Source organism: Dendrobates tinctorius, unplaced genomic scaffold (genome assembly GCF_039654945.1).
Source record: "Dendrobates tinctorius isolate UK_male_01 unplaced genomic scaffold, ASM3965494v1 ptg000020l, whole genome shotgun sequence".
NCBI lineage: Eukaryota > Metazoa > Chordata > Amphibia > Anura > Dendrobatidae > Dendrobates > Dendrobates tinctorius.
In genome coordinates this window covers 4,904,684-4,931,661 of record NW_027361688.1, presented here as the reverse complement: position 1 = coordinate 4,931,661, position 26,978 = coordinate 4,904,684, and the positions used below count along the sequence as shown (strand labels likewise).

Genomic DNA, 26,978 nt, shown 5'->3' with positions numbered 1-26,978 from the left:
TGGGAGCATTATTACAGGATAAAACCCAGGATTACTTCAAGATGTTGGCCAGAATTACTATGCTGCTGCTAATTGTTAGACAATATTACGGTACTTTATGGGGCCAATTGGGGGATAAAAAAAAAAAGTAAACACAAAATTCATAATAAAAGCATGAAAAAATAATCAAAATATTTTGCCACTAAAAATCCTGTTTCTATTGATCCAATCTATAAAACTGTACCTTAACCCGTACTATGAATGACATAAAAAAAAAAAAAAAAAACCATGGCAAAAATCTTTCACCCTGTAGTCTAAAGCCCTAATTTTCACAGGCCGTTTCCATTCTTTGCAGGAAAGTCAGTATATGAGTAATCCCACGAGAAGTCGGCTCAGGGATTTGGTCACCGGATCTAGTAAAAGTCCAATAAAAGCAATAATCTCGGCACATTCCCTCAATAAATAGATTTTATTATAACATTTAACAAAGTGGGAACGAGAACACATGAAAAAATATAACAAATCTTTAAGATCGTCGCTCCCCAGACATCACAAATCTTGGTTATAGTTTTTTGGTTTTTTTTTGCAAAAGATGGATGACTGATGGTGTCCTACCCAGCTTTTCCAGACTCTGAAAGGCAAATCTGCCACCTGGTGCAGTATTTTTTTTCTTCTTTTCAATATTTTTAAGGGGGGAGCGATTAAAATCCTGAACATTGATAACATTGTAACAAATATAAACTTTTTATAAATATTTATCTTAAAACTTTTTTTCCCCCCAGAAATCACATAAATAATCCCATTTCTAATAATAATAAATAATCTTTAACCGACCGATAACTACAGGGACGTACGTGACGGATGGCTGTCTGAGGTCATGTCACCGGATTCCGTCCTTCTCTACGATCTTTTAACCCTTGCATTTCCCACTCACACTGACTATACGCTGTGGGGTATTTGGCACAATGTCTGCATCAATGAAAGCCGGGCGACAACCGATAGGAATCCTCGGACAGATGTTGTCGCTCGGCTTTCCCGCGTACGTATATAACTAAGAAATGGGCGAACTTCCATGAGAAGTAAGGAAACGTTGACCTATTCGGGGGGCAGAAGTGACAAACAGTATCGGATGGAGGTCTGCCGTTCCTCAGAGGTCGTCCAAATCATCAAAGTTCTCCGTGCATCTCAGCATCAGCGTCTCGTAATCGTACTGCGGAGCGGAGACCTAAATAACAGAGGAGGCGTTATATTCTATTCCTGTACGTGTCACGGACACAGTGCCGGCCACACTGACACCACAAGAGCAGAGACACAAACAAACCTGGGGGCAGAGAGAGAACTTCCTTCTCAAGAAATCAGAGACATATTGGTGCAGCTGCTCCTCACTTTCTGGACTGCTCCATAGAGAAACATCAGGTATAGGACTGCTGCAAGGCAAGAACCATGTATCTTAGGTTACCTCCTGTATTATACCCCAGAGCTGCACTCACTATTCTGCTGGTGCAGTCACTGTGTACATACATTACATTACTGATCCTGAGTTACATCCTGTATTATACCCCAGAGCTGCACTCACTATTCTGCTGGTGCAGTCACTGTGTACATACATTACATTACTGATCCTGGGTTACATCCTGTATTATACCCCAGAGCTGCACTCACTATTCTGCTGGTGCAGTCACTGTGTACATACATTACATTACTGATCCTGAGTTACATCCTGTATTATACCCCAGAGCTGCACTCACTATTCTGCTGGTGCAGTCACTGTGTACATACATTACTGATCCTGAGTTACATCCTGTATTATACCCCAGAGCTGCACTCACTATTCTGCTGGTGCAGTCACTGTGTACATACATTACATTACTGATCCTGAGTTACATCCTGTATTATACCCCAGAGCTGCACTCACTATTCTGCTGGTGCAGTCACTGTGTACATACATTACATTACTGATCCTGAGTTACATCCTGTATTATACCCCAGAGCTGCACTCACTATTCTGCTGGTGCAGTCACTGTGTACATACATTACTGATCCTGGGTTACATCCTGTATTATACCCCAGAGCTGCACTCACTATTCTGCTGGTGCAGTCACTGTGTACATACATTACATTACTGATCCTGAGTTACATCCTGTATTATACCCCAGAGCTGCACTCACTATTCTGCTGGTGCAGTCACTGTGTACATACATTACATTACTGATCCTGAGTTACATCCTGTATTATACCCCAGAGCTGCACTCACTATTCTGCTGGTGCAGTCACTGTGTACATACATTACATTACTGATCCTGAGTTACATCCTGTATTATACCCCAGAGCTGCACTCACTATTCTGCTGGTGCAGTCACTGTGTACATACATTACATTACTGATCCTGGGTTACATCCTGTATTATACCCCAGAGCTGCACTCACTATTCTGCTGGTGCAGTCACTGTGTACATACAATACATTACTGATCCTGGGTTACATCCTGTATTATACCCCAGAGCTGCACTCACTATTCTGCTGGTGCAGTCACTGTGTACATACATTACATTACTGATCCTGAGTTACACCCTGTATTATACTCCAGAGCTGCACTCACTATTCTGCTGGTGCAGTCACTGTGTACATACATTACATATCCTGAGTTACATCCTGTATTATACTCCAGAGCTGCACTCACTATTCTGCTGGTGCAGTCACTGTGTACATACATTACATTACTGATCCTGAGTTACATCCTGTATTATACTCCAGAGCTGCACTCACTATTCTGCTGGTGCAGTCACTGTGCACATACATTACATTACTGATCCTGAGTTACATCCTGTATTATACTCCTGAGCTGCACTCACTATTCTGCTGGTGCAGTCACTGTGTACATACATTACATTACTGATCCTGAGTTACATCCTGTATTATACTCCAGAGCTGCACTCACTATTCTGCTGGTGCAGTCACTGTGCACATACATTACATTACTGATCCTGAGTTACATCCTGTATTATACCCCAGAGCTGCACTTACTATTCTGCTGGTGCAGTCACTGTGTGCATACATTACATTACAATACACTTGTATTGAAGGGGCTCTGTTGCAGCTTTGGGTGTGACTGGAGTAAGGCTTAATGCTGTGTTTGCACAGTCCCCCACGTTCCTCGTACACCCGGGCTGTGCCATACAGAGCATTTCCCTCCATGCCTGCTGCGATGGCGTCTTACCCCGGGCTGGACGTCATCCGATTTGCTCCTTGATCTAGAAATACAGCCGCCAATTCGAAAGCGTCGTCCAATAGGATCTAAAAACAGAAAAATTAAGCTATGATCAGTGCCGGACGTGGAGTCTCCCCGGGAGCCCGACCACCTCCATCACTCACATCTTCAGGGGTGGAGGACAGGAATGAGCTGGTGGCCTCCTGACTCTCCGCCCCACTGTCTCTTATGCGCCCGTTACGGCAGCCGGTGTCCGGGGGGGAGGAGAAGGAGCACAAGGCGGCCGTTCTGTCTTGGGACAAGTAATTCTGATAATTGTTGGTTTTCCCGCTCCGGAGAAGCTCCTGCCACAGATTGGAGATGGCCTTCGACACCACAGGAAGAGTGACCTGCGCCTGAGACACCACCATGCTGTCCACCAGCAGGTCCACCGTCTGCTTATAGAAGCGCAGATACCTGGGGGAGGAATATAAGTGTGATATAGAGTGCAGCTCCGGAGTATAATACAGTAATGCATGTACACAGTGACTGCACCAGCAGAATAGTGAGTGCAGCTCTGGAGTATAATACAGGAGGTAACTCAGGATCAGTAATGTAATGTATGTGCACAGTGATTGCACCAGCAGAATAGTGAGTGCAGCTCTGGGGTATAATACAGGATGTAACTCAGGATCAGTAATGTAATGTCTGTACACAGTGATTGCACCAGCAGAATAGTGAGTGCAGCTCTGGGGTATAATACAGGAGGTAACTCAGGATCAGTAATGTAATGTGTGTACACAGTGACTGCACCAGCAGAATAGTGAGTGCAGCTCTGGTGTATAATACAGGATGTAACTCAGGATCAGTAATGTAATGTATGTACACAGTGACTGCACCAGCAGAATAGTGAGTGCAGCTCTGGGGTATAATACAGGATGTAACTCAGGATCAGTAATGTAATGTATGTACACAGTGACTGCACCAGCAGAATAGTGAGTGCAGCTCTGGGGTATAATACAGGAGGTAACTCAGGATCAGTAATGTAATGTACGTACACAGTGACTGCACCAGCAGAATAGTGAGTGCAGCTCTGGAGTATGATACAGCTGCTTTACATACTGTAAAGATACTTACTTTTCGAATTCCATTAGCTCTGGTGAGGATAAAGGCGCTCCAGTATTTTCTATTTTCAATTCTTCCACTGTTTCATTGAGATTTTCTTGAATTTCCGGTTGCATGTACAGGAACACAGGGTCGATGTCATCGATATCCACAGGGTCAGCAGTGGGGCCTCTAACATTGAAATAATAAGGTAGTGAAGGGTCAGCAGCAAAGGAAAACCTTACAGTGGGTTGTACTCAATGTGCGCTCCTTTTTTTTCTGTCTTATGACATCTTTTAAAAGGCGTCCAACATCCTGGGACACCCTTCTATCATCTATAATGGAGGGTGACAAAATAATAGCCTGCTGTCCATATATTACTTTGATGGCCAAATGGGTTCAATGTAAAGAAAGGAAAAAGGTGGAGGTCGCTTTTTACTGAAGCATTCGTCTCTGTCACTTACCCCTCCTCGCTACCGACGAGCTGTAAAAATTCCTCCCTGACATCATCCAGGCTGTAGGGGGCGCTGTGCTCCAGGAAAATGTCAGCTGAGGGATAAGGCAGCCACATTATAACAGACCGGGCCTTCACACATGCACCGATCAACCATTGCATTTTTACAATTGTTTTTTTTTTCTTCTCCTTTTTCCCAAAAGCCATAACGGTTTTTTATTTTTCCATCCTCATACTCTTCTTTTTTTTATCAAATTTTTTTTTTTTCCTTTTTTTTCGCCCCACCCATGATTGTTTTGATCTCTTGTACTATAGTAATGATGTCCAAGCCACAGCACCAAGATGGTGGCGAGACACCTTAACATATCCACGCCTTCCTTACAGTGTGCCCTGGGGAATGTTAATAATAATGAAAAATTCCAAAATAAAGCTACCCTTTTATTCCTGACACCTAAAAAAAAAAAAAAAAAAAAATCAGAATTGCTATATTTCATTCATCTGCTTTTCAGAAAAGTGATTAAAAGTCACATCCACAGGGTCAGCAGTGGGGCCTCTAACATCGATTTTTTTTTTAAATATAGTAGCCTATCCATCTTTATTTTTCAGTCTCCATAAGTTCCTTAAGTTTCTTTATTGCAGAAAAATATAAAAAAAAATTAAAAACATCAATTCAAGCTGAAAATTAATAATCTGTCCTGTCACTATGCTAACTTAAAAAAAAAAAAATGATAGAAAAATAAAAAGTTCTGGCGATTCAAAAACTTTTCTAATTTTATAAGTTAAATTTTTTTTAAAAAATGGTCCCCAATGAAAAAAAAAAACGGAAGAAAACGCCGTATCCTGCGGGGGTTAATGTAGCATCGGATCGGTGCTTGTTCACATTACAATTCATTTTTTTGTATGCTCACCTTTCATTTTCAGCAGGGAGTCCAGAGTGCTCTCCAGCTGCAGGATGTACTGCTTCGCCTGCTGCAGAACCTCTTTCTGGATTATGAGAAAGGTCCATAAAATAATAACACATCACAATTGAGGTGGGGGGGTGTGAATTGTGCCCTAGGGCGAGGAATCTTTGCGCCCCCCTACCCTGGTGGCTTTTGTATCGGGTTCGGGGAACACGAGGTCCCGTAGATTCTGGATGAGCTGCGGGACGGATGTGGAGCTTGGGGTTCTGGCTTTCCGCTTCCTCGCTGGTCTCTTGCCGCTGTTTCTCCCTTTTTGGCTGCCGCCTTCACCTGCCGCGTCCATTCAGACCGCACGCGTCCGTCATGTATGTCTGGATCAAATGGTAACACAGAGCATAGTACACCGGCAGCCATTCCTCCCTGAAGGGGCGGAGCTTGTGTCATGTCCCGCCCCCTTGTCAGCATCACCCGCTTACCCAAGAATAATCATTTAACCCCTTAGTGAATAGCATATAAGGTCGTCTATGACAGCTGCCTGCGGTCAGGATCAGAGATCACTCCGATCCCAGTCGATTAACCCCGTTAGATGCGGCTGTGAAAACCAACGTCGGCATCTGAGCGGTTAAACGAAGGGAAGAGAATTTTATGTCGCCCCCAAAAGCCCCCCCGACAGGGTACGGGGGACCTAATAATGCCAGGGTCGGCCATCTTTTATTTATTCTGACCTGCGAGAGGCATAATATACAAAGTATCGCGTGGTATTATAGGAGAAAAAAAGGACTAAAAAAAAATAATAAAAAAGTAAAAATAAAATTACAGGAGACAGGAAAAGTAAAAAAAAAAATAAGAAAAAGCTTTACAGGAGAAAGGAGGACTAAAAAAATAAGAAAAAGGTAAGATAAAAAAGCTTTATAGGAGAAAAGACTAAAAAATAAGAAAACAAAAGCTTTATAGGAGAAAAGACTAAAAAAATAAAAAAAGCTTTATAGTAGAAAAAAATAATAAAAAATAAAGATACGCAATGGCTCAAAGTCTAACATGATGTTGGTAATTCACCCACATGTGGAACACCGAAAAAAGTGAATAAAAAAATATTTTTTGTTTATTCCCCTTTCAAAAAAAAAGTGATCAGAAAAGTCATATTTAATCCCTCAAAATAATACTAAAAAACGCAACATGGAATCAAAGGTTTTTTGTTTTTTTTTAGGAAAAATTTAAAAAATAAACAGATGTGGTGTTATCGCACTCTGATAGAGCCGTGGAATAAAGGGAACAAAGTAATCCGATTGTTTATGCCACATGGGGAATGTAAAAAAAATGCAAGAAAACTAACAAAACAAAAAAGCTACCATAAAATGTAAAAAAAATGCAAGAAAAATAAAACAAAAAAAAACTACCATAAAATATAAAAAAAGAAAAGTAACCAAACGAAAAAACTACCATAAAATGTAAAAAAATGCAAGAAAAATAAAACAAAAAAAACTACCATAAAATGTAAAAAAAGCAAGAAAAACAACAACAAAAAACTACCATAAAATGTAAAAAAAAAAATGCAAGAAAAATAAAACAAAAAACTACCATAAAAAGTTAAAAATGCAAGAAAAATAAAACAAAAAAAGTACCATAAAATGAAAAAAAAAAAAAAAGAAAGGAAAATAAAACCAAAAAACTACCCAAAAATGTAAACAAATGCAAGAAAAATAAAACAAAAAAAGTACCATAAAATGTAAAAAAAATGCAAGAAAAATAAAACAAAACTAGCATTAACATAAAATGTAAAAAAAAATAAAACAAAAAAAGCTACCATAAAATATAAAAAAGAAAGAAAGGTAACAAAAAAACTACCGTAAAATGTAAAAAAATGCAAGAAAAATAAAACAAAAAAAACTACCATAAAATGTCAAAAAAATGCAAGAAAAATAAAACAAAAAAAATACTATAAAATGTAAATAAAGCAAGAAAAATAAAACAAAAAACTACCATCAAATGTAAAAAAAAATGCAAGAAAAACAAAAAAACTACCATTACCATAAAATGTAAAAAAGCAAGGAAAATAAAATAAAAAAACTACCATAAAATATAAAAAAAATGAAAGAAAAATAAAACAAAAAAACTACCATTACCATAAAATGTAAAAAAGCAAGGAAAATAAAACAAAAAAAACATAAAATGTAAAAAAAAAATGCAAGAAAAATAAAACAAAAAAAAGTACCATAAAATGTGAAAAAAAAGCAAGGAAAATAAAACAAAAAAAACATAAAATGTAAAAAAAATGCAAGAAAGATAAAACAAAAAAAAAATACCATAAAATGTAAAAAAAATAAATAAAACGTGCCCTGAAAATAAATAAATAAATTTCATTTTCTCACACTCGGGCTGAGCTGTGGAATAAAGTTTTCTGGTTGCTCATACCACACAGTTAATGTGAAAAAAATGTACGAAAAATAATAAAACAAAAAAACACCGTAAAACGTAAAAAAAAATATATAAAATACGTCTTAAACCCGCCCAAATTATAAAAAATTCTAGTTATTGTAGTTTTGTGGGAAAAATTGCTGTGTCCTGAACGGGTTAAGGCCTGAGGTCTCTCCAAGGGTCTCAGCTGACCTGTATTATGGGAACTGACAACACTTCGGGTCTCCACTCTCCTGGGGCGCTTCCCCTTGAAGGGGGCTTCCATAGGAGTTTTCCGCTGGCTCGGTGATGGCTGTCAGTGTAGTCCTGACCCCCCACATGTCACATGCCGGGGGTCTCACCACAACTTACTGCGCTAGGACCTGCCCGCCGCACCAGGGTCGCTCTCCCGACCACTCAGGCCCGCGGAATTCCATCTACAGCTGGCCAAGAAGCTGCCGCAGCGGAGACCAATCGCGTTACGCTCCAGCAACATTTCTGACCAATCAGAAGAAAGAAGAACCCAATCGGCGTTCTCAGCAACCAATCAGATGGGAGGAAATGAGAAGAACTGTATCGCGTACTGCGGAGGCCAGGAGGGCAGGATTCTAAGGGGAAAAAAAGGGCGGGAGAACGTGACTGGACATGAAGTAAAATAATGGGAGCCCCCTCCTCACAGACAGGAGGCTGCTGTCACCTCCCCTCATACAGGGGCCCAAAAGAGGCAGCCATGGGCCTAGAAGTGTCCAAATAAATCTTATATGAAAGTCTTATAAGTGCTGACGCAGGGGCCCCGATAAAGCACCGCACTAGGCTCAGCCCTCTATGTATGTGGCCCCTCGGGGCCGCTCTTCGCTTTCAATTTTTCCTATTCTTGTTTAGGATGTGTTTTGTCATCGCCATTTTGATTCTGCCCTTTGGTGCCGTTGGTCCATGGTCGGCGTGCGTTGGCTCCGACCCTGCCCACACCTGACAGGCACAACATGGAGCACTTGGAGGGTCTGAGACAACCCTGTCAGGCACTGTGATGCGCAGGGTGTGTGCTGTACTGAGCGTTATAGTCCCCAACAAAGGGCAACACTGTCAGAAAACACGCCGTCGCTCTACAGTTAGCCACAGTGTGGCCATGACAGTACCGACCACAGTGTCGCCATGACAGTACCAACAGTGTCACCATGACAGTACCGACCACAGTGTCGCCATGACAGTACCAACAGTGTCACCATGACAGTACCGACCACAGTGTCCCCATGACAGTACCGACCACAGTGTCGCCATGACAGTACCGACCACAGTGTCGCCATGACAGTACCGACCACAGTGTCGCCATGACAGTACCGACCACAGTGTCGCCATGACAGTACCGACCACAGTGTCCCCATGACAGTACCGACCACAGTGTCGCCATGACAGTACCGACCACAGTGTCGCCATGACAGTACCGACCACAGTGTCGCCATGACAGTACCGACCACAGTGTCCCCATGACAGTACCGACCACAGTGTCGCCATGACAGTACCGACCACAGTGTCCCCATGACAGTACCGACCACAATGTCACCATGACAGTACCGACCACAGTGTCACCATGACAGTACCGACCACAGTGTCCCCATGACAGTACCGACCACAGTGTCGCCATGACAGTACCGACCACAGTGTCGCCATGACAGTACCGACCACAGTGTCGCCATGACAGTACCGACCACAGTGTCGCCATGACAGTACCGACCACAGTGTCGCCATGACAGTACTGACCACAGTGTCGCCATGACAGTACTGACCACAGTGTCGCCATGACAGTACTGACCACAGTGTCCCCATGACAGTACCGACCACAGTGTCGCCATGACAGTACCGACCACAGTGTCGCCACAGTGTCGCCATGACAGTACCAACAGTGTCACCATGACAGTACCGACCACAGTGTCGCCATGACAGTACCGACCACAGTCTCGCCATGACAGTACCGACCACAGTGTCCCATCACAGTACCGACCACAGTGTCCCATCACAGTACCGACCACAGTGTCACCATGACACCATGACAGTACTGTCCACAGTGTCGGCATAACAGTACCGACCACAGTGTCACCATGACAGTACCGACCACAGTGTCGCCATGACAGTTCCGACCACAGTGTCGCTATGACAGTACCGACCACAGTGTCACCATGGCAGTACAGATCACAGTGTCGCCATGACTGTACAGACCACAGTGTCCCCATGACAGTACTGATCACAGTGTCACCATGACAGTACTGACCACAGTGTCTCCATGACAGTACCAACCACAGTGTCCCCATGACAGTACTGATCACAGTGTCACCATGACAGTACCGACCACAGTGTCCCCATGACAGTACTGACCACAGTGTCACCATGACAGTACTGACCACAGTGTCCCCATGACAGTACTGACCACAGTGTCTCCATGACAGTACCGACCACAGTGTCACTAGGACAGTGCCAGGCGATAGTCGGGGTAACCTGTGTTTTTATAGTTACTGTTGTAAAGGGCAGGAAAGTTATTATTATTGCTAGGAAATGGCATCATATAGTGTTCGCCGGGGGTCCGTCCACTGGGAATGATGGAGATGTAATACTGGTTCAGACCCCCGATCCTGAACAGATGGCAGATCGTAGCCATATATAATCACTCTATAGGATGGGAATAGCCTTGCAATACTTTACAGCAGACGCAGGAGCCCTCACCCCGCAGACCCCTTCCTTCCTTACAAGACCCCTATCAGCAGCATTCCTTCCCCAACCAGCAGGGTCATGTGCACTATTTTCCAGAAACAGCGCCACAGCTGTCCACAGGCCATGTCTGGTACTGCAGCTCACGCTCATCAAAGTCAATGGGATTGAACTGCAATACCAGACATGAACTATGGACAGATGTGGCGCTGTTTTAGGCAGTAATAACGCGCGGATATCAAATATGTGTATTTTTTTTATTTTAATGGGTCAAAAGGGGGGTGATTTGAGCTTTTGCTTTTTCCATTTTTTTTTACGGTATTTAATAGGTTGTAGCTGCGATCGTCCGATCACTTGAGCTATACGTAGTGATAATCACATCTACGAACGCCGGCTACGGGCCGACGTTCACAGGAAGATCGTAGCATCAGGCACAGGAGGGTCATCTGCAGAGCCCCCAGCTGTCATGGCAAGTGTGGACACGTCCAAGCCAAATACTGAACGTGTGAACACGGCCGAATGCAGAGTAATAAATGCGGTTATGGACGGTACTGAATACACGTCACTTTCAATAAAGCTTGTTTTATTGTGATCGCTGTATAAACACATCACACAGTATAATCTGGAGTGTAAACACTAACGACAGGCGGCGGATTACTGCCGTAGCTCTGTGTCAGCCTCGCTTTCATTCCAACATGGCGGATGTGGGAAGGCTCTATCTGGCGCACACTCTGCTGCTGCTGCTGTATAGGGGACTTTCACATCCCCTCGTGACCGGCGCTTCCGGCTGTGTCATGTGACCAGGGCGCCAGCAGCACAGTGCCCACAGTGACAGCGGCAGAGCGGGGTCCGCGGGAGGTAAGAGCCTCGGGTACAGGTGTCAGTGGTGTAGCGGCACGTGGAGGATGGAACGTGGGCGGGGCTAAGAGAATCTAATGGAACGGCGCGGAATCTGCTGCACTGGAACGTGGGAGCCCAGTGTGACATATAATGTGCAGAGGAAGCCCTGGTCTCACACTGCTGGGGCCCCCCCACATCCAAATCCTATGGGCCCCCCCCCACATCCAAATCCTATGGGGCCCCCCCCACATCCAAATCCTATGGGGCCCCCCCCACATCCAAATCCTATGGGGCCCCCCCACATCCAAATCCTATGGGCCCCCCCCCACATCCAAATCCTATGGGCCCCCCCCCACATCCAAATCCTATGGGCCCCCCCCCACATCCAAATCCTATGGGCCCCCCCCCACATCCAAATCCTATGAGGCCCCCCCCCCACATCCAAATCCTATGAGGCCCCCCCCACATCCAAATCCTATGGGCCCCCCCCCACATCCAAATCCTATGGGGCCCCCCCACATCCAAATCCTATGGGCCCCTCCCCACATCCAAATCCTATGGGCCCCCCCCCCACATCCAAATCCTATGGGCCCCCCCCCACATCCAAATCCTATGGGGCCCCCCCCACATCCAAATCCTATGGGGCCCCCCCCACATCCAAATCCTATGGGGCCCCCCCCACATCCAAATCCTATGGGGCCCCCCCCACATCCAAATCCTATGGGGCCCCCCCCACATCCAAATCCTATGGGGCCCCCATTGTCCACTATTGGTGGGGATGCAGAGAAGATAGAAGGGGACCCCCCCAATCGATCGGTCAGGAGACCGTACACTTTCCAATGAAGGTCCCAGAAACTGGAGCCCCCCCGTCTTTGCGCCAAAGGAAATCTATTGGGGTCCCATTGTGATGGGAGGGGGCTCACATACGGGATCGCCTCCTCCTGACTTGTGCGCGGTGACTGATCACACCGGGGCGTGTATCGAGGAGCACTCCGGTATCAGCGGGCGACATCCACTGTACATGCGAGCGCTGCATGTATGGAGCGGGCAAGCGGAAGCTGCATCCTACAGCCGGCACCGGAGTGTGACCCAACCAGATGCGATTGCAGCAGTTTAACCCCTTACATACCACTGCCATGAGCAGCAGCAGCTAATGGGTTAATCTGCTGCCTTTGATTGCAGAAGTTAGACTCCATGTGACATTTGTTGGAAATGTATGGACCCCAAAGTGGGTAATAAAAACTTCCACAAAAAAAAAAAAAAAAAAGCTTTATGGACCAAAAACTAAAAAAGTTACAGCTCTTGTAAGGCGAGAAGGAGGAATAAATAAAGAAAAGTGTCCCACTGCCCCCCCCGAGGGTCTGCGCACACATGGGGGTCATGTCAGCTGTAATAATGTGATGTGTAATATATAATAACGATACAGTATAATGTAACCCAGGATCTAACAGGCAGAGTGTCGGGCTGTGGTGAGATCTGACCTCCAGTGCACCAGGGATGTATCCGGCATCATGGAGGCCGATCACGGCGTTACATGTCACCGCGGGGGATTGGCATGTTGTGGATCCATCATGGCGGCCCTCCCATCTGCTATCATTCTGTAATACTGTTTTTGCTTTTCCTATGGTAAGGCGTTGGGGATGACGTCGGCGGTGGAGCGCACAGATGACCTGGTGCGGGAGTACCTGACCTTCAGGGGCTTCACCAACACCTTGAAGTATTTTGAGGCGGATATTAAAGCTGATAAAGAGAAAGGTTTCCGTGTAAGTTACAGTCCGAGCTTTTCTTACCGTTCTGTAGGTTCTTCTACGTTTCCTGTCGCTTGCCCTTATGTATTTTTTATAACCTGGTGTAAATGCCGCCGTTCTCCTGAATCCGGCGATGTTTTTCTTTTCTCCCTGCGCCTTTCCGTTCCTGAGATATGGCCCCTTTTCCCCTGAATATAAATCTGTCCTTATTAGGCAAGTGGGCGTGTTCCTGACTCTTCTCTGTGGGCGTTGTCTAAGAATCCACACTCACATTAGTACCGAGCCATGATTAAAATACCGGAAAGAGGCGGCCATATCTCCGGAACGGAGAGGCGCAGGGACAAACCAAAAACATCGCCAGATTCAGGAGAACGGCGGCATTCACACCGGGTAAAATAATTAAATATTTAGGGTAAGTCATAGGTCCTCCTTAAAGGGGAGGTCAAGTCAAAATGACTATGAATCAAAGGATTATCACATGCTTTGGGCTTTTCGACCAGTGGTTGATTCATTGAGTTTACAGTGCACCCCATCCCTCACTCACCTGGACCCGGACTTGAGAAGAGGCCATATATGGAGCCAGATGGGATCTTCATGTAGTTCGCCTGTAAACCTAATAATTTTGCATCCCACTGCTTCATTTATCTTCCATTAATCTGGTATTTAACTGTCCATAAAGGTTGTTAATCCGACACAGGTGTGCAAAGTCTGTAATTGCTGATGTCCTGCGGTGTAAAGTATGGGGGAGGGACATGCCACCTGGTCAAATATGACTTTTTTTTTTTTTTTTTTTTTTTTTCTAAGGTGGATCGCATCGTGGAGCAATTACTGCAGTTTATCCAGAGTTATGACCTGAACGGGCTGGTGGATTATTGGAGTTACCTAGAGCGGCGACTCTTCAGCCGACTGGAAGACGTCTATCGGCCGACCGTTAACAAGCTGAAGACCAGCCTGTTCCGATATTACCTGGTGTGCACAATACAGGTGCGGGTCTAGGTATAGATTCCTTAATCCTCCAGCAGCGTACACCTGGTAATCGCTCCGTACGTAATATTATATTACAGAGCAGCCGGACGGACAAAGCGCACGACTTCTTCCAGAAGCAGGCGCCGGAGCTGCAGAATCAGGCGGAATGGAAGGAATGGTTCGCTCTTCCTTTTCTTCCTGCGCCCGATGTCAACCCAACCTTTTCCACGTACTTCTCCCGGCAGTGGGCAGACACCTTCACGGTGTCTCTGCACAACTTCCTCAGCGTCCTCTTCCAGTGCATGCATATCCTTACTGGGAAAGCAAAATTCCCTGCTTGTTCAGTGTCTGCGGATACAATTGTGCAGATCCCCCATTGTCCCTGCTGGTTCAGTGTCTGCGCATCGAATGCCATGCTGTGTAATGTAACAGACTCCCACAATGCTGTTTGTACCTTGATAAAAGGAACCTGCAAAATCCCAAATTTATCTTTGGGGGTGACCCGAGAAGAAAAGCATAATATAAAGCCAGGACAGAATGTTCCATATTGTATGAATTTAATCATGTAATTGTGTAAGTTTATTAGAGACGGAGTTTTCCCTTAACTCTTTACCCCGCACCTATTCCAACTCTCCTGAACTTTGATGCAGAGTGTCACAGACTCTTCCATGTACAAGAGGAGAACGAGGCGCTGAGACAGAAGGTGATGAGGGGCGGCAAGAAGAGCGAGGCTGAGGATCTAGAGGGAAATCTTTTAGTTTTTTTCCTTAGCTATCTACATCTGTTGTTTTCTTAGCTCTTTGCTCTGCAAGCAGAGACGCACCGGCTGAAAAAAGAAGGTGATGATGGCCCTATGGTTCACCATAAGCTGCCGCACTACGTCTCCAACATGGATCGCCTGGGAGACTCCGAGCTGTGAGTGACATCAGGACCACATCATTACATATAACTGCTATAATACTGCCCCTATATACAAGAATATAAATACTATAATACTGCCCCCTATGTACAAGAATATAACTACTATAATACTGCCCCTATGTACAAGAATATAACTACTATAATACTGCTCCTATGTACAAGAATATAACTACTATAATACTACCCCTATATACAAGAATATAACTACTATAATACTACCCCTATGTACAAGAATATAACTACTATAATACTGCTCCCTATATACAAGAATATAACTACTATAATACTACCCCCTATGTACAAGAATATAACTACTATAATACTACCCCCTATGTACAAGAATATAACTACTATAATACTGCCCCTATATACAAGAATATAACTACTATAATACTACCCCCTATGTACAAGAATATAACTACTATAATACTGCCCCTATATACAAGAATATAACTACTATAAAACTGCCCCCTATGTACAAGAATATAACTACTATAATACTGCCCCTATGTACAAGAATATAACTACTATAATACTGCCCCCTATGTACAAGAATATAACTACTATAATACTGCCCCCTATGTACAAGAATATAACTACTATAATACTGCCCCCTATGTACAAGAATATAACTACTATAATACTGCCCCCTATGTACAAGAATATAACTACTATAATATTGCCCCCTATGTACAAGAATATAACTACTATAATACTGCTCCTATGTACAAGAATATAACTACTATAATACTGCCCCTATGTACAAGAATGTAACTACTATAATACTGCTCCTATGTACAGGAATATAACTACTATAATACTGCCCCTATGTACAAGAATATAACTACTAAAATACCGGTCCTATGTACAAGAATATAACTACTATAATACTGCCCCCTATGTACAAGAATATAGCTACTATAATACTGCCCCCTATGTACAAGAATATAACTACTATAATACTGCCCCCTATGTACAAGAATATAACTACTATAATACTGCCCCCTATGTACAAGAATATAACTACTATAATACTGCCCCCTATGTACAAGAATATAACTACTATAATACTGCCCCCTATGTACAAGAATATAACTACTATAATACTGCCCCCTATGTACAAGAATATAACTACTATAATACTGCCCCTATGTACAAGAATACTGCCCCTATGTACAAGAATATAACTACTACATAGAAGCATTATTATATGTACAAGAATATAACTACTATAATACTGCCCCCTATGTACAAGAATATAACTACTATAATACTGCCCCCTATGTACAAGAATATAACTACTATAATACTGCCCCCTATGTACAAGAATATAACTACTATAATACTGCCCCCTATGTACAAGAATATAACTACTACATAGAAGCATTATTATATGTACAAGAATATAACTACTATAATACTGCCCCTATGTACAAGAATATAGCTACTATAATACTGCCCCTATGTACAAGAATATAACTACTAAAATACCGGTCCTATGTACAAGAATATAACTACTATAATACTGCCCCTATGTACAAGAATATAGCTACTATAATACTGCCCCTATGTACAAGAATATAGCTACTATAATACTGCCCCTATGTACAAGAATATAACTACTAAAATACCGGTCCTATGTACAAGAATATAACTACTATAATACTGCCCCTATGTACAAGAATATAACTACTATAATACTGCCCCTATGTACAAGAATATAACTACTATAATAATGCTTCTATGTATGTACAAGAATATAACTACTATAATACTGCTCCTATGTACAAGAATATAACTACTATAATACTGCTCCCTGTGTACAAGAATATAACTACTATAATACTGCCCCCTATGTACAAGAATATAGCTACTATAATACTGCCCCTATGTACAAGAATATAACTACTAAAATACCGGTCCTATGTACAAGAATATAACTACTATAATACTGCCCCTATGTACAAGAATATAACTACTATAATACTGCCCCTATGTACAAGAATATAACTACTATAATAATGCTTCTATGTATGTACAAGAATATAACTACTATAATACTGCTCCTATGTACAAGAATATAACTACTATAATACTGCTCCCTGTGTACAAGAATATAACTACTATAATACTGCTCCCTGTGTACAAGAATATAGCTACTATAATACTGCTCCTATGTACAAGAATATAACTACTATAATACTGCCCCCTATGTACAAGAATATAACTACTATAATACTGCCCCCTATGTACAAGAATATAACTACTATAATACTGCCCCTATGTACAAGAATATAACTACTAAAATACCGGTCCTATGTACAAGAATATAACTACTATAATACTGCCCCTATGTACAAGAATATAACTACTATAATACTACCCCCTATGTACAAGAATATAACTACTATAATACTGCCCCCTATGTACAAGAATATAACTACTATAATACTGTCCCCTATGTACAAGAATATAACTACTATAATACTGCCCCCTATGTACAAGAATATAACTACTATAATACTGCCCCCTATGTACAAGAATATAACTACTATAATACTGCCCCCTATGTACAAGAATATAACTACTATAATACTGTCCCCTATGTACAAGAATATAACTACTATAATACTGCCCCCTATGTACAAGAATATAACTACTATAATACTGCCCCCTATGTACAAGAATATAACTACTATACTACTGTTGTGACAGTAATGTTGTGCTCACGTTCGCAGTACTATGATTTCCAGCCAGAGGAGCTCTGGATCCGCTGTTCAGTCTCAGAAGACCACCGGGTTCCTCTCGTCTTTGCTGCCACAGAGCAAGAAAGTAGTCGCCAAATCTCCCCAGGCCGCCATGTCCTCTCCGACACAGAGCGCCGCTGGTCTCCCCCTGAAGAAAGAGCCGGGGAATAGTCAGGTACAGACACGTCACTTGTGTCCGGACAGTGACTCCCCGAGTGTAATGGCCGCCTCTCTGTAGCCTCACGTGGCTGATAACAGAACAGTACTAATTAAATGTTTATTTTTCAGGCCCAGAAAACAAAAGAGACCCTTTGTGTAACTAAGGACGTGAAGAGTGTGACCAGTGTCCTCGGCGTCCCGGCGGTCGCTGATGTCGGTATGGTGCAACAGAGGCAGCGGCGCCTCCAGGAGAGGAAGGAACTGTTCTCCAAGACGCAGTCACAGGTGAGAAGAAATTTACGAAAAGAGGGAATGAGAATCCTAAACCAATCTGAAGGGGGGTGGAAGTGAATAGGTCCGTTTTGAAGATCTATTAAGACTTTTTTGAAGTTGGGCAAGTTTGAGCCTAGAAAGAGCGTTCTAGAGAGTAGGGGCAGCACGAGAGGAAACCTGAAAATGTGACAGTGGAAGATGTGTGGTCTCTTACAGCAAAGCCTGGACAAGAAGTCGGAGACCTCAGACGCAGAGTCCGAGCTTCGCCCCGAGACGCCGCATGACCCGGTGGACGCTCTGATGAAAGGGGTGAAGGGGAGCTCGTCAGGTGGAGGAGAGAAAGCGGAGCAGCCGTTCATCGTGCTCAGCCAGGACGAGTATGGAGAGCACCACTCCTCCATCATGCACTGCAGGTCATCCTTCCTGACACATTGTAACAAGCTAAGCAGCGGACAGAGGTGTATGGATGGTCGCGCTGATTCTCGTGTCTCCCTTTCAGGGTCGACTGCTCGGGCCGACGCGTCGCCAGCTTGGACGTGGACGGAGTTATCAAAGTCTGGTCCATCGACGGTATCATGCAGACCAAGGCGTCGGCCATATCTAAATCTGCCCTCCTGTCGCTGGAGTGGGCGACTAAGCGGGACAGACTGGTGAGTACGGGCGGCGTACACGGGGCCCCACACCTTCAGAGCCCACGTCACCGCTTTGTTCTTCTCTGCGAGCGCAGCTCTTGCTGGGCAGTGAGGTTGGCACCGTTCGCCTTTATGACACCGAAGCCAAGAAAAACCTCTGTGAGATCGGGATCTGTGACGACATGCCGAGGTGAGCGCTGCCCGACGTGGGTCCGAGATCATAGACGTGTGCGGTATGTGACACTGACGATGTCTGTGCTCCTAGGATCCTCTCTCTGGCATGTAACCCCAGCGGGACATCCTTTGTGTGTTCAGCCGCGGCGCCATCATCAGCCCCAGATCTTCCCATCCCCGGGATAGGAGAAAACGGCGGCAACCAAGTGCCGGGACGACTGTTACTGTGGGACACGAAGACCATGAAACAACAAGTAAGGAGCCTTGTATAGGGTGTTACTACAGAGCTGCGCTCACTGTTCTGCTGGTGCAGTCACTGTGTACATACATTACATTTCTGATCCTGAGTTACATCCTGTATTATACTCCAGAGCTGCACTCACTATTCTGCTGGTGCAGTCACTGTGTACATATATTACATTACTGATCCTGAGTTACATCCTGTATTATACCCCAGAGCTGCACTCACTATTCTGCTGGGGCAGTCACTGTGTACATTACATTACTGATCCCGAGTTCCATCCTGTATTATACTCCAGAGCTGCACTCACTATTCTGCTGGTGCAGTCACTGTGTGCATACATTACTGATCCTGAGTTACCTCCTGTATTATACTCCAGAGCTGCACTCACTATTCTGCTGGGGCAGTCACTGTGTACATACATTACTGATCCTGAGTTACATCCTGTATTATACTCCAGAGCTGCACTCACTATTCTGCTGGGGCAGTCACTGTGTACATACATTACTGATCCTGAGTTACATCCTGTATTATACCCCAGAGCTGCGCTCACTATTCTGCTGGTGCAGTCACTGTGTACACACATTACGTTACTGATCCTGAGTTACAACCTGTATTATACTCCAGAGCTGCACTCACTATTCTGATGATGCAGTCACTGTGTACATACATTACATTACTGATCCTGAGTTACCTCCTGTATTATACTCCAGAGCTGCACTCACTATTCTGCTGGTGCAGTCACTGTGTACATACATTACATTACTGATCCTGAGTTACATCCTGTATTATACCCCAGAGCTGCACTCACTATTCTGCTGGTGCAGTCACTGTGTACATACATTACATTACTGATCCTGAGTTACATCCTGTATTATACTCCAGAGCTGCACTCACTATTCTGCTGGTGCAGTCACTGTGTACATACATTACATTACTGATCCGGAGTTACATCCTGTATTATACCCCAGAGCTGCGCTCACTATTCTGCTGGTGCAGTCACTGTGTACATACATTACTGATCCTGAGTTACATCCTGTATTATACCCCAGAGCTGCACTCACTATTCTGCTGGTGCAGTCAATGGGTAAATACATATACACGTCTACGTTTTTCCCTCCACAGCTGCAGTTCTCTCTGGAGCCCGTTCCCATCGCTGTGAACTGCACCTCATTCAATCATAACGGCAACTTGCTGGTGACCGGTGCCGCTGACGGTGTGATCCGGCTCTTTGGTAAATGGCTCAGTGTGGTGTTTCTCTTTCCCTCTTGCCTTGTCAGTAGAGGGCGCTGTCCTCCTTCGTTTTCCTTCCTCTTTCGTACTGGGGTGTACTGTCCCTGTAAGTGATGTGTCCTTGTGCATGCTGGTCATACAGTCAGTGTGTTCGCTCCGCAGATATGCAGCAGCACCAGTGCGCGATGAGCTGGGAGGCGCACTGCGGAGAGGTGTATTCTGTAGACTTCAGCTACGATGAGAACGCCGTGTACAGCATCGGAGAGGATGGGAAGGTGAGCGGCGCATGCTGGGTCTGGCTACACAGGGTTTGTTTTTTTTTGTAGTCTGTTACCATGTGTCACGGGGTCCTTCTCTGGTATCACACAATCAACAGAGCAAGCGAAGAGTGAACAATTCCAAGACCTTTATTCAGGCAAAAATACGAAAAGGTCCATATTCAGTCCACCACACAAAGGATAAGATAGTCCAGAATAAGAATGCAGTCCAGTATCAGGATACAATGTCCAGGGAAACGAGATTCCAAAACTCTAGCACCAGGTGATAAAATGGGTCCTTCTCTCTGAAATGCAGTCTTTACGTGATCCTGTCCACACCGGAACTGACTTGCCCAGCTCCTGTTCTCTGCCCACCCCCTTCCTTGTCCAGGGGTAGTCAAACCAGTTGGGCGGTTTCCAGGCCTCCCAGATGAGAACAAAGGGCCTTAGGGATTAATGCACTACAGGGGGTCATCAAGAGACAGATACAGTGAGGCTGTAGACTTACAATGTAATAAGAAAAACACTATGAAAATAACTGGAATTGTTAAAAATAGGAATATACAAAAAATGACATCCACATAACATATCACACCATCACAACCTCTCCCCCCCCCCATAATAAGTGAGCACGCCATGAGGTCTACACAGACTTCTGGCCTGCTCACTTTAGTCCACATTGCTCAGGTATTTATACTTCCTTCTACAGTGGCAGGGGTAGGTCGGCCTGGGGAGCCTATGGTTGTTCTTGTCGAGACAGTCCATCGGCGTTCTGGTGTTGGCTTCCCCGCTTGTATTGGATGGAGAAGCTGTAGGGTTGTAAGGACAAGCTCCACCGCAGCAATCTTCCATTGTCCCCTGATACGCGGTTCAGCCATGTGAAGGAGTTGGCACTCCTTTTCAATAGTGGCATAGGCAACTTCCCGATCCAGTAGTTTCCGACTGGCAAAAGCAACAGGATGTTCTTCTCCGGCGGCGTTCACTTGGCTAAGTACTGCCTCAATCCCAAAGGTGGATGCATCTGTCTGCACGAGGAACCTGCGTTTATAATCCGGGGCAGCCAAGACAGGAGCAGTGACGAGGGCAGTCTTTAACGCTGAAAAGGCATCCTCGCATGCCGTCGTCCATGTCACATTCCTAGGCATGTTCCTGCGGGTCAGGTTGGTTAGGGGCTTGGCCAAGGTGCTGAAATTAGAAACAAATTTGCGATAGTAACCAGCAGTTCCTAAAAACGCAAGTACCTGCTTTTTAGTCTGGGGTCTACACCAGTTGCTAATGACTTCCACCTTGGCAGGCTCAGGCCTTAGGGTCCCACCCCCTACTCTATGCCCGAGGTACTGCACCTCAGCCATCCCTATTTGGCACTTATCAGGGCGCAGGGTCAGTCCTGCAGTAAGGATACAGTCCAGCACTATGCCCAAGTGTTTAAGATGTTCCTCCCAGGTTGTGCTAAAAATGGCGATGTCGTCTAAGTAAGCAGAGGCAAAGTCCTGACATTGTTGTAACCGTCGATCCACCAGTCTCTGGAAAGTAGCGGGGGCAGTTTTCATCTCAAAGGGCATTGCCAGGAACTCATAAAGCCCAAATGGAGTAATGAAGGCTGAGCGCTCCCGAGCGTCCTCCGTTAGGGGTATCTGCCAGTACCCCTTGCTCAAGTCTAACGTGGTCACAAATTGGGCACTGGCCAGACGATCCAATAGATCATCAATCCTGGGCATGGGATAAGCATCACTCTTGGTGGCATCATTTAGTCGTCTGTAATGAACGCAGAATCGTGTTGTACCATCCTTCTTGGGGACCAGGACGACAGGAGAGGCCCAAGAACTGTGAGATGGCTGAATAACTCCCAGTTGTTTCATCTCCTCCAGTTCGTTCTTTATCATGCCTTGAACTGCCTCTGGAACCCGGTAGGCAGCCTGCTGGATGGGGCGTTGTCCGCGGGTTTCCACATGGTGGCTGGTGAGAGTAGTCTTCCCCGGCTTTAAGGAGAAAGCAGCAGCCCTCGGCCTTAGTACGGCGACAATATCGTCCTTTTGTATATCCGATAAATGGGAGCTCAGGGGCACTTGTTCCAGTGATCCTCCCGCTTGGGCAACCTGGAGGAGATCTGGGAGATACTCGTCGCCGGCGGTATCACTAGGGGGGTGGCAGACAGCTAGAACAGGCAGAGATCGGTCGTGGTAGTCTTTCAGCATGTTAATGTGGACGGTTTCTGAAACCGCCCAACTGGTTTGACTACCCCTGGACAAGGAAGGGGGTCGGGGGAGAACAGGAGCTGGGCAAGTCAGTTCCGGTGTGGACTGGATCGTGTAACGACTGCATTTCAGAAAGAAGGACCCATTTTTATCCTCTGGTGCTAGAGTTTTGGAATCTCGTTTCCCTGGACATTTTATCCTGATACTGGACTGCATTCTTATTCTGGACTATCTTATCCTTTGTGTGGTGGACTGAATATGGACCTTTTCGTATTTTTGCCTGAATAAATGTCTTGGAATTGTTCACTCTTCGCTTGCTCTCTGTTGATTGTGTGATACCAGAGAAGGACCCCGTGACAACTGGTGGCAGCAGTGGGATAAAAATGGGTCCTTCTCTCTGAAATGCAGTCTTTACGATCCAGTCCACACCGGAACTGACTTGCCCAGCTCCTGTTCTCTGCCCACCCCCTTCCTTGTCCAGGGGTAGTCAAACCAGTTGGGTGGTTTCCAGGCCTCCCAGAGGAGAACAAAGGGCCTTAGGGATTAATGCACTACAGGGGGTCATCAAGAGACAGATACAGTGAGGCTGTAGACTTCCAATGTAATAAGAAAAACACTATGAAAATAACTGAAATAGGAATATACAAAAAAATGACATCCACATAGCATATCACACCATGGATACACATAGATCTGCACCGGAGCTGTATACACAAAACGGACAACACTGTGTTTAATGCAGACTAGTTGCTAAGTTGTTATAAACGTGTAGGACCAATGTCCCCAGCCGATCAGCGTGTGTCACTGACACCAGCTTGCTGACAGTTTCCGCTTCCCGTAGTCGGGGAATAATGTTTTTTTTTCTCTGCAGTTTATTCAGTGGAACATTCACAAGAGCGGTCAGAAAGTGTCGGAGTACTCGCTGCCTCCTGACGCCACCGGGCCCTTCATGCTGTCCGGGTACTCGGGGTACAAACAGGTCCAGTTTCCTCGCGGACGACTTTTCGCTTTCGACTCGGAAGGCAACTACATGCTGACGTGCTCCAGCACCGGCGGAGTCATTTATAAGGTGATATTAGATGATGACGGCTGCTCAGTGATGTCTACTTTATTCACAAATTGTGATATCAGTGCCGTGTAAACGTACCAGATGCCGGTGTAGCAGAGCCGACTTTGCTGCTCGGTGTAGCAAAGCCGACTGCGCTGCTTGGTGTAGCAGAGCAGATTGTGTCGCTTTTGGTCCATATAGACTAGTCAGATCCCGGTGTAGCAGGGCCGACTGTGCTGCTTTTTGGTCCGTATAGACTCCTCAGATTCCGGTGTAGCAGAGCCGACTGTGCCTCTTTTTGGTCCGTATAGACTCCTCAGATTCCGGTGTAGCAGAGCCGACTGTGCCTCTTTTTGGTCCGTATAGACTCCTCAGATTCCGGTGTAGCAAAGCCGACTATGCTGCTTTTTGGTCCGTATAGACTCCTCAGATTCTGGTGTAGCAGAGCCAACTGTGCCTCTTTTTGGTCCGTATAGACTCCTCAGATTCCGGTGTAGCAGAGCCAACTGTGCCTCTTTTTGGTCCGTATAGACTCCTCAGATTCCGGTGTAGCAGAGCCAACTGTGCCTCTTTTTGGTCCGTATAGACTCCTCAGATTCCGGTGTAGCAGAGCCGACTGTGCTGCTTTTTGGTCCGTATCGACTCCTCAGATTCCGGTGTAGCAGAGCCGACTGTGCCTCTTTTTGGTCCGTATCGACTCCTCAGATTCCGGTGTAGCAGAGCCGACTGTGCTGCTTTTTGGTCCGTATAGACTCCTCAGATGCCGGTGTAGCAGTGCCGACTGTGCCGCTTTTTGGTCCGTATAGACTCCTCAGATTCCGGTGTAGCAGAGCCGACTGTGCCTCTTTTTGGTCTGTATAGACTCCTCAGATTCCGGTGTAGCAGGGCCGACTGTGCCTCTTTTTGGTCTGTATAGACTCCTCAGATTCCGGTGTAGCAGGGCCGACTGTGCCGCTTTTGGTCCGTATAGACTCCTCAGATTCCGGTGTAGCAGAGCCGACTGTGCCTCTTTTTGGTCCGTATAGACTCCTCAGATTCCGGTGTAGCAGAGCCGACTGTGCCTCTTTTTGGTCCATATCGACTCCTCAGATTCCGGTGTAGCAGAGCCGACTGTGCCTCTTTTTGGTCCGTATCGACTCCTCAGATTCCGGTGTAGCAGAGCCGACTGTGCTGCTTTTTGGTCTGTATAGACTCCTCAGATTCCAGTGTAACAGTGCCGACTGTGCCTCTTTTTGGTCTGTATAGACTCCTCTGATTCCGGTGTAGCAGGGCCGACTGTGCCGCTTTTTGGTCCGTATAGACTCCTCAGATCCTGGTGTAGCAGAGCCGACTGTGCCGCTTTTTGCCTGTATACACTCCTTAGACGCCGGTGTAGCAGAGCTGACTGTGCCGCTTTTGGGTGGACTGTCCTCACGCTTTGCTCTCTGTTTCCTTCTCTGCAGCTGAACAGTGACGGCAGCACGCTGGAGAACTGTCTGTCCCTCGGGGGGCACCGGGCCCCTGTGGTCACCGTGGACTGGAGCACGGCCGTGGAATGTGGCACCTGCTTAACTGCCTCCATGGACGGAAAAATCCGGCTGACCACCCTGCTGGCCCAGAAATAGCGGGGGCCGCACATTTAACGGAAGGACCCGGCCGCCTCCTTTTCGTCCGAGGGTCCGATATATGAGGATGACACGACGGCCGGCCGCCCGGGACCATTCGTCAGATCCGGTACCCACAGTCCTCCAGTGACCCCTCTCAGGACCGGAGCAGATGCCGTCATGGCCGCCGCACAGTCCGGCACCGAGCGCAGTATTATGGTTACCGTATTACTCCAATAAAGTGTAGTGTCCCCCTCCCCCGGTCCTGACTCCGCCTCTTATTTATAGATGTCCTTAAAGGGGCGGCGGTGGTAGTGGGGATTATACCGGGATGTCCGCACACGGCGCATCCAACAGAATCACGAGGTGTGCGGGAAATTCCTGCAATCTGAGAACAGTGGTGACAACACGCGCTGACAACCGGCGCATCAGTGCTGGGAGGAGGGGCTCATCCACTGTAAGGGGTGCGGTTTAATCAAGGGACCACCTACTGCAGGGAGGAGGGGCTTATAACAATAGGTACATCTTAAGGGGAGGCGCTTATTAAAGGGAATGTCACTGGTTGACCCTCACGGTAAATCTCCACCATGGCCGCATCTATCAGGCTCTTTAACACACTGCCCAAAAAAATAAAGGGAACACTTAAACAACAGAATATAACTCCAAGTAAATCAAACTTCTGTGAAATCAAACTGTCCACTTAGGAAGCAACACTGACTGACAATCAATGTCACATGCTGTTGTGGAAATGGAATAGACGACAGGTGGAAATTATTGGCAATTATCAAGACACCCTCAATAAAAGTGGTTCTGCAGGTGGGGACCACAGACCACATCTCAGTACCAATGCTTCCTGGCTGATGTTTTGGTCACTTTTGAATGTTGGTTGTGCTTTCATACTCGCGGTAGCATGAGACGGACTCTACAACCCACACAAGTGGCTCAGGTAGTGCAGCTCATCCAGGATGGCACATCAATGCGAGCTGTGGCAAGAAGGTTTTCTGTGCCTGTCAGCGTAGTGTCCAGAGGCTGGAGGCGCTACCAGGAGATGTGGAGGGGGCTGTAGGAGGGCAACAACCCAGCAGCAGGACCGCTACCTCCGCCTTTATGCAAGGAGGAACACTGCCAGAGCCCGGCAAAATGACCTCCAGCAGGCCAAACTGCATGTGTCTGCACAAACGGTTAGAAACCGACTCCATGAGGATGTTCTGCGGGCCCGACGTCCACAGATGGGGGTTGTGC

The 26,978-nt window shown here is 45.7% G+C and overlaps 2 protein-coding genes across 4 annotated transcripts; one reads left to right on the top strand and one right to left on the bottom strand.

Moving 5' to 3' along the window:
* Positions 1 to 429: 429 nt before the first annotated feature.
* STRA8 (stimulated by retinoic acid 8) lies at positions 430 to 13,459 on the bottom strand. Of its 3 annotated transcripts, none has more exons than XM_073567509.1 (9): positions 13,350 to 13,459; positions 5,807 to 5,996; positions 5,632 to 5,707; positions 4,734 to 4,818; positions 4,303 to 4,461; positions 3,351 to 3,642; positions 3,196 to 3,272; positions 1,301 to 1,406; positions 430 to 1,204 (listed from the first exon to the last, which is right to left on the bottom strand). In XM_073567509.1, the coding sequence occupies exons 2-9, from the start codon at positions 5,966 to 5,968 to the stop codon at positions 1,127 to 1,129; spliced, it is 1,035 nt and encodes a 344-aa protein (XP_073423610.1). In that variant the 5' UTR covers positions 5,969 to 5,996; positions 13,350 to 13,459; the 3' UTR covers positions 430 to 1,126. The 3 variants fall into 3 exon arrangements, with proteins under 3 accessions (XP_073423610.1, XP_073423608.1, XP_073423609.1); XM_073567507.1 differs by lacking the exon at positions 13,350 to 13,459 and adding an exon at positions 8,392 to 8,546; XM_073567508.1 differs by lacking the exon at positions 13,350 to 13,459 and adding an exon at positions 8,233 to 8,385.
* On the top strand, positions 11,390 to 25,993 carry WDR91 (WD repeat domain 91). Its single transcript, XM_073567506.1, has 16 exons — positions 11,390 to 11,577; positions 13,191 to 13,322; positions 14,112 to 14,291; positions 14,372 to 14,579; positions 14,894 to 14,976; positions 15,070 to 15,188; positions 17,933 to 18,116; positions 18,230 to 18,385; positions 18,590 to 18,786; positions 18,873 to 19,023; positions 19,101 to 19,195; positions 19,271 to 19,433; positions 20,546 to 20,654; positions 20,816 to 20,928; positions 23,977 to 24,174; positions 25,596 to 25,993. Exons 2-16 carry the CDS (start codon positions 13,200 to 13,202, stop codon positions 25,755 to 25,757), a joined length of 2,241 nt encoding a protein of 746 aa, XP_073423607.1. The 5' UTR covers positions 11,390 to 11,577; positions 13,191 to 13,199; the 3' UTR covers positions 25,758 to 25,993.
* The last annotated feature ends 985 nt before the right edge of the window (positions 25,994 to 26,978 follow it).

Bases quoted from the DNA above. Each gene is read 5' to 3' on its own strand.
- STRA8 (XM_073567509.1), bottom strand. From the start codon at position 5,968: ATGGACGCGGCAGGTGAAGGCGGCAGCCAAAAAGGGAGAAACAGCGGC. The intron at 4,819-5,631 runs GTGAGCATACAA...CTTATCCCTCAG, and splicing joins CTCCCTGCTGAAAATGAAAG to CTGACATTTTCCTGGAGCAC. The intron at 3,273-3,350 runs GTGAGTGATGGA...TTCTGTTTTTAG, and splicing joins TGTCCTCCACCCCTGAAGAT to ATCCTATTGGACGACGCTTT.
- WDR91 (XM_073567506.1), top strand. From the start codon at position 13,200: ATGACGTCGGCGGTGGAGCGCACAGATGACCTGGTGCGGGAGTACCTG. The intron at 18,386-18,589 runs GTGAGAAGAAAT...GGTCTCTTACAG, and splicing joins TCTCCAAGACGCAGTCACAG to CAAAGCCTGGACAAGAAGTC. The intron at 18,787-18,872 runs GTCATCCTTCCT...TCTCCCTTTCAG, and splicing joins TCCTCCATCATGCACTGCAG to GGTCGACTGCTCGGGCCGAC.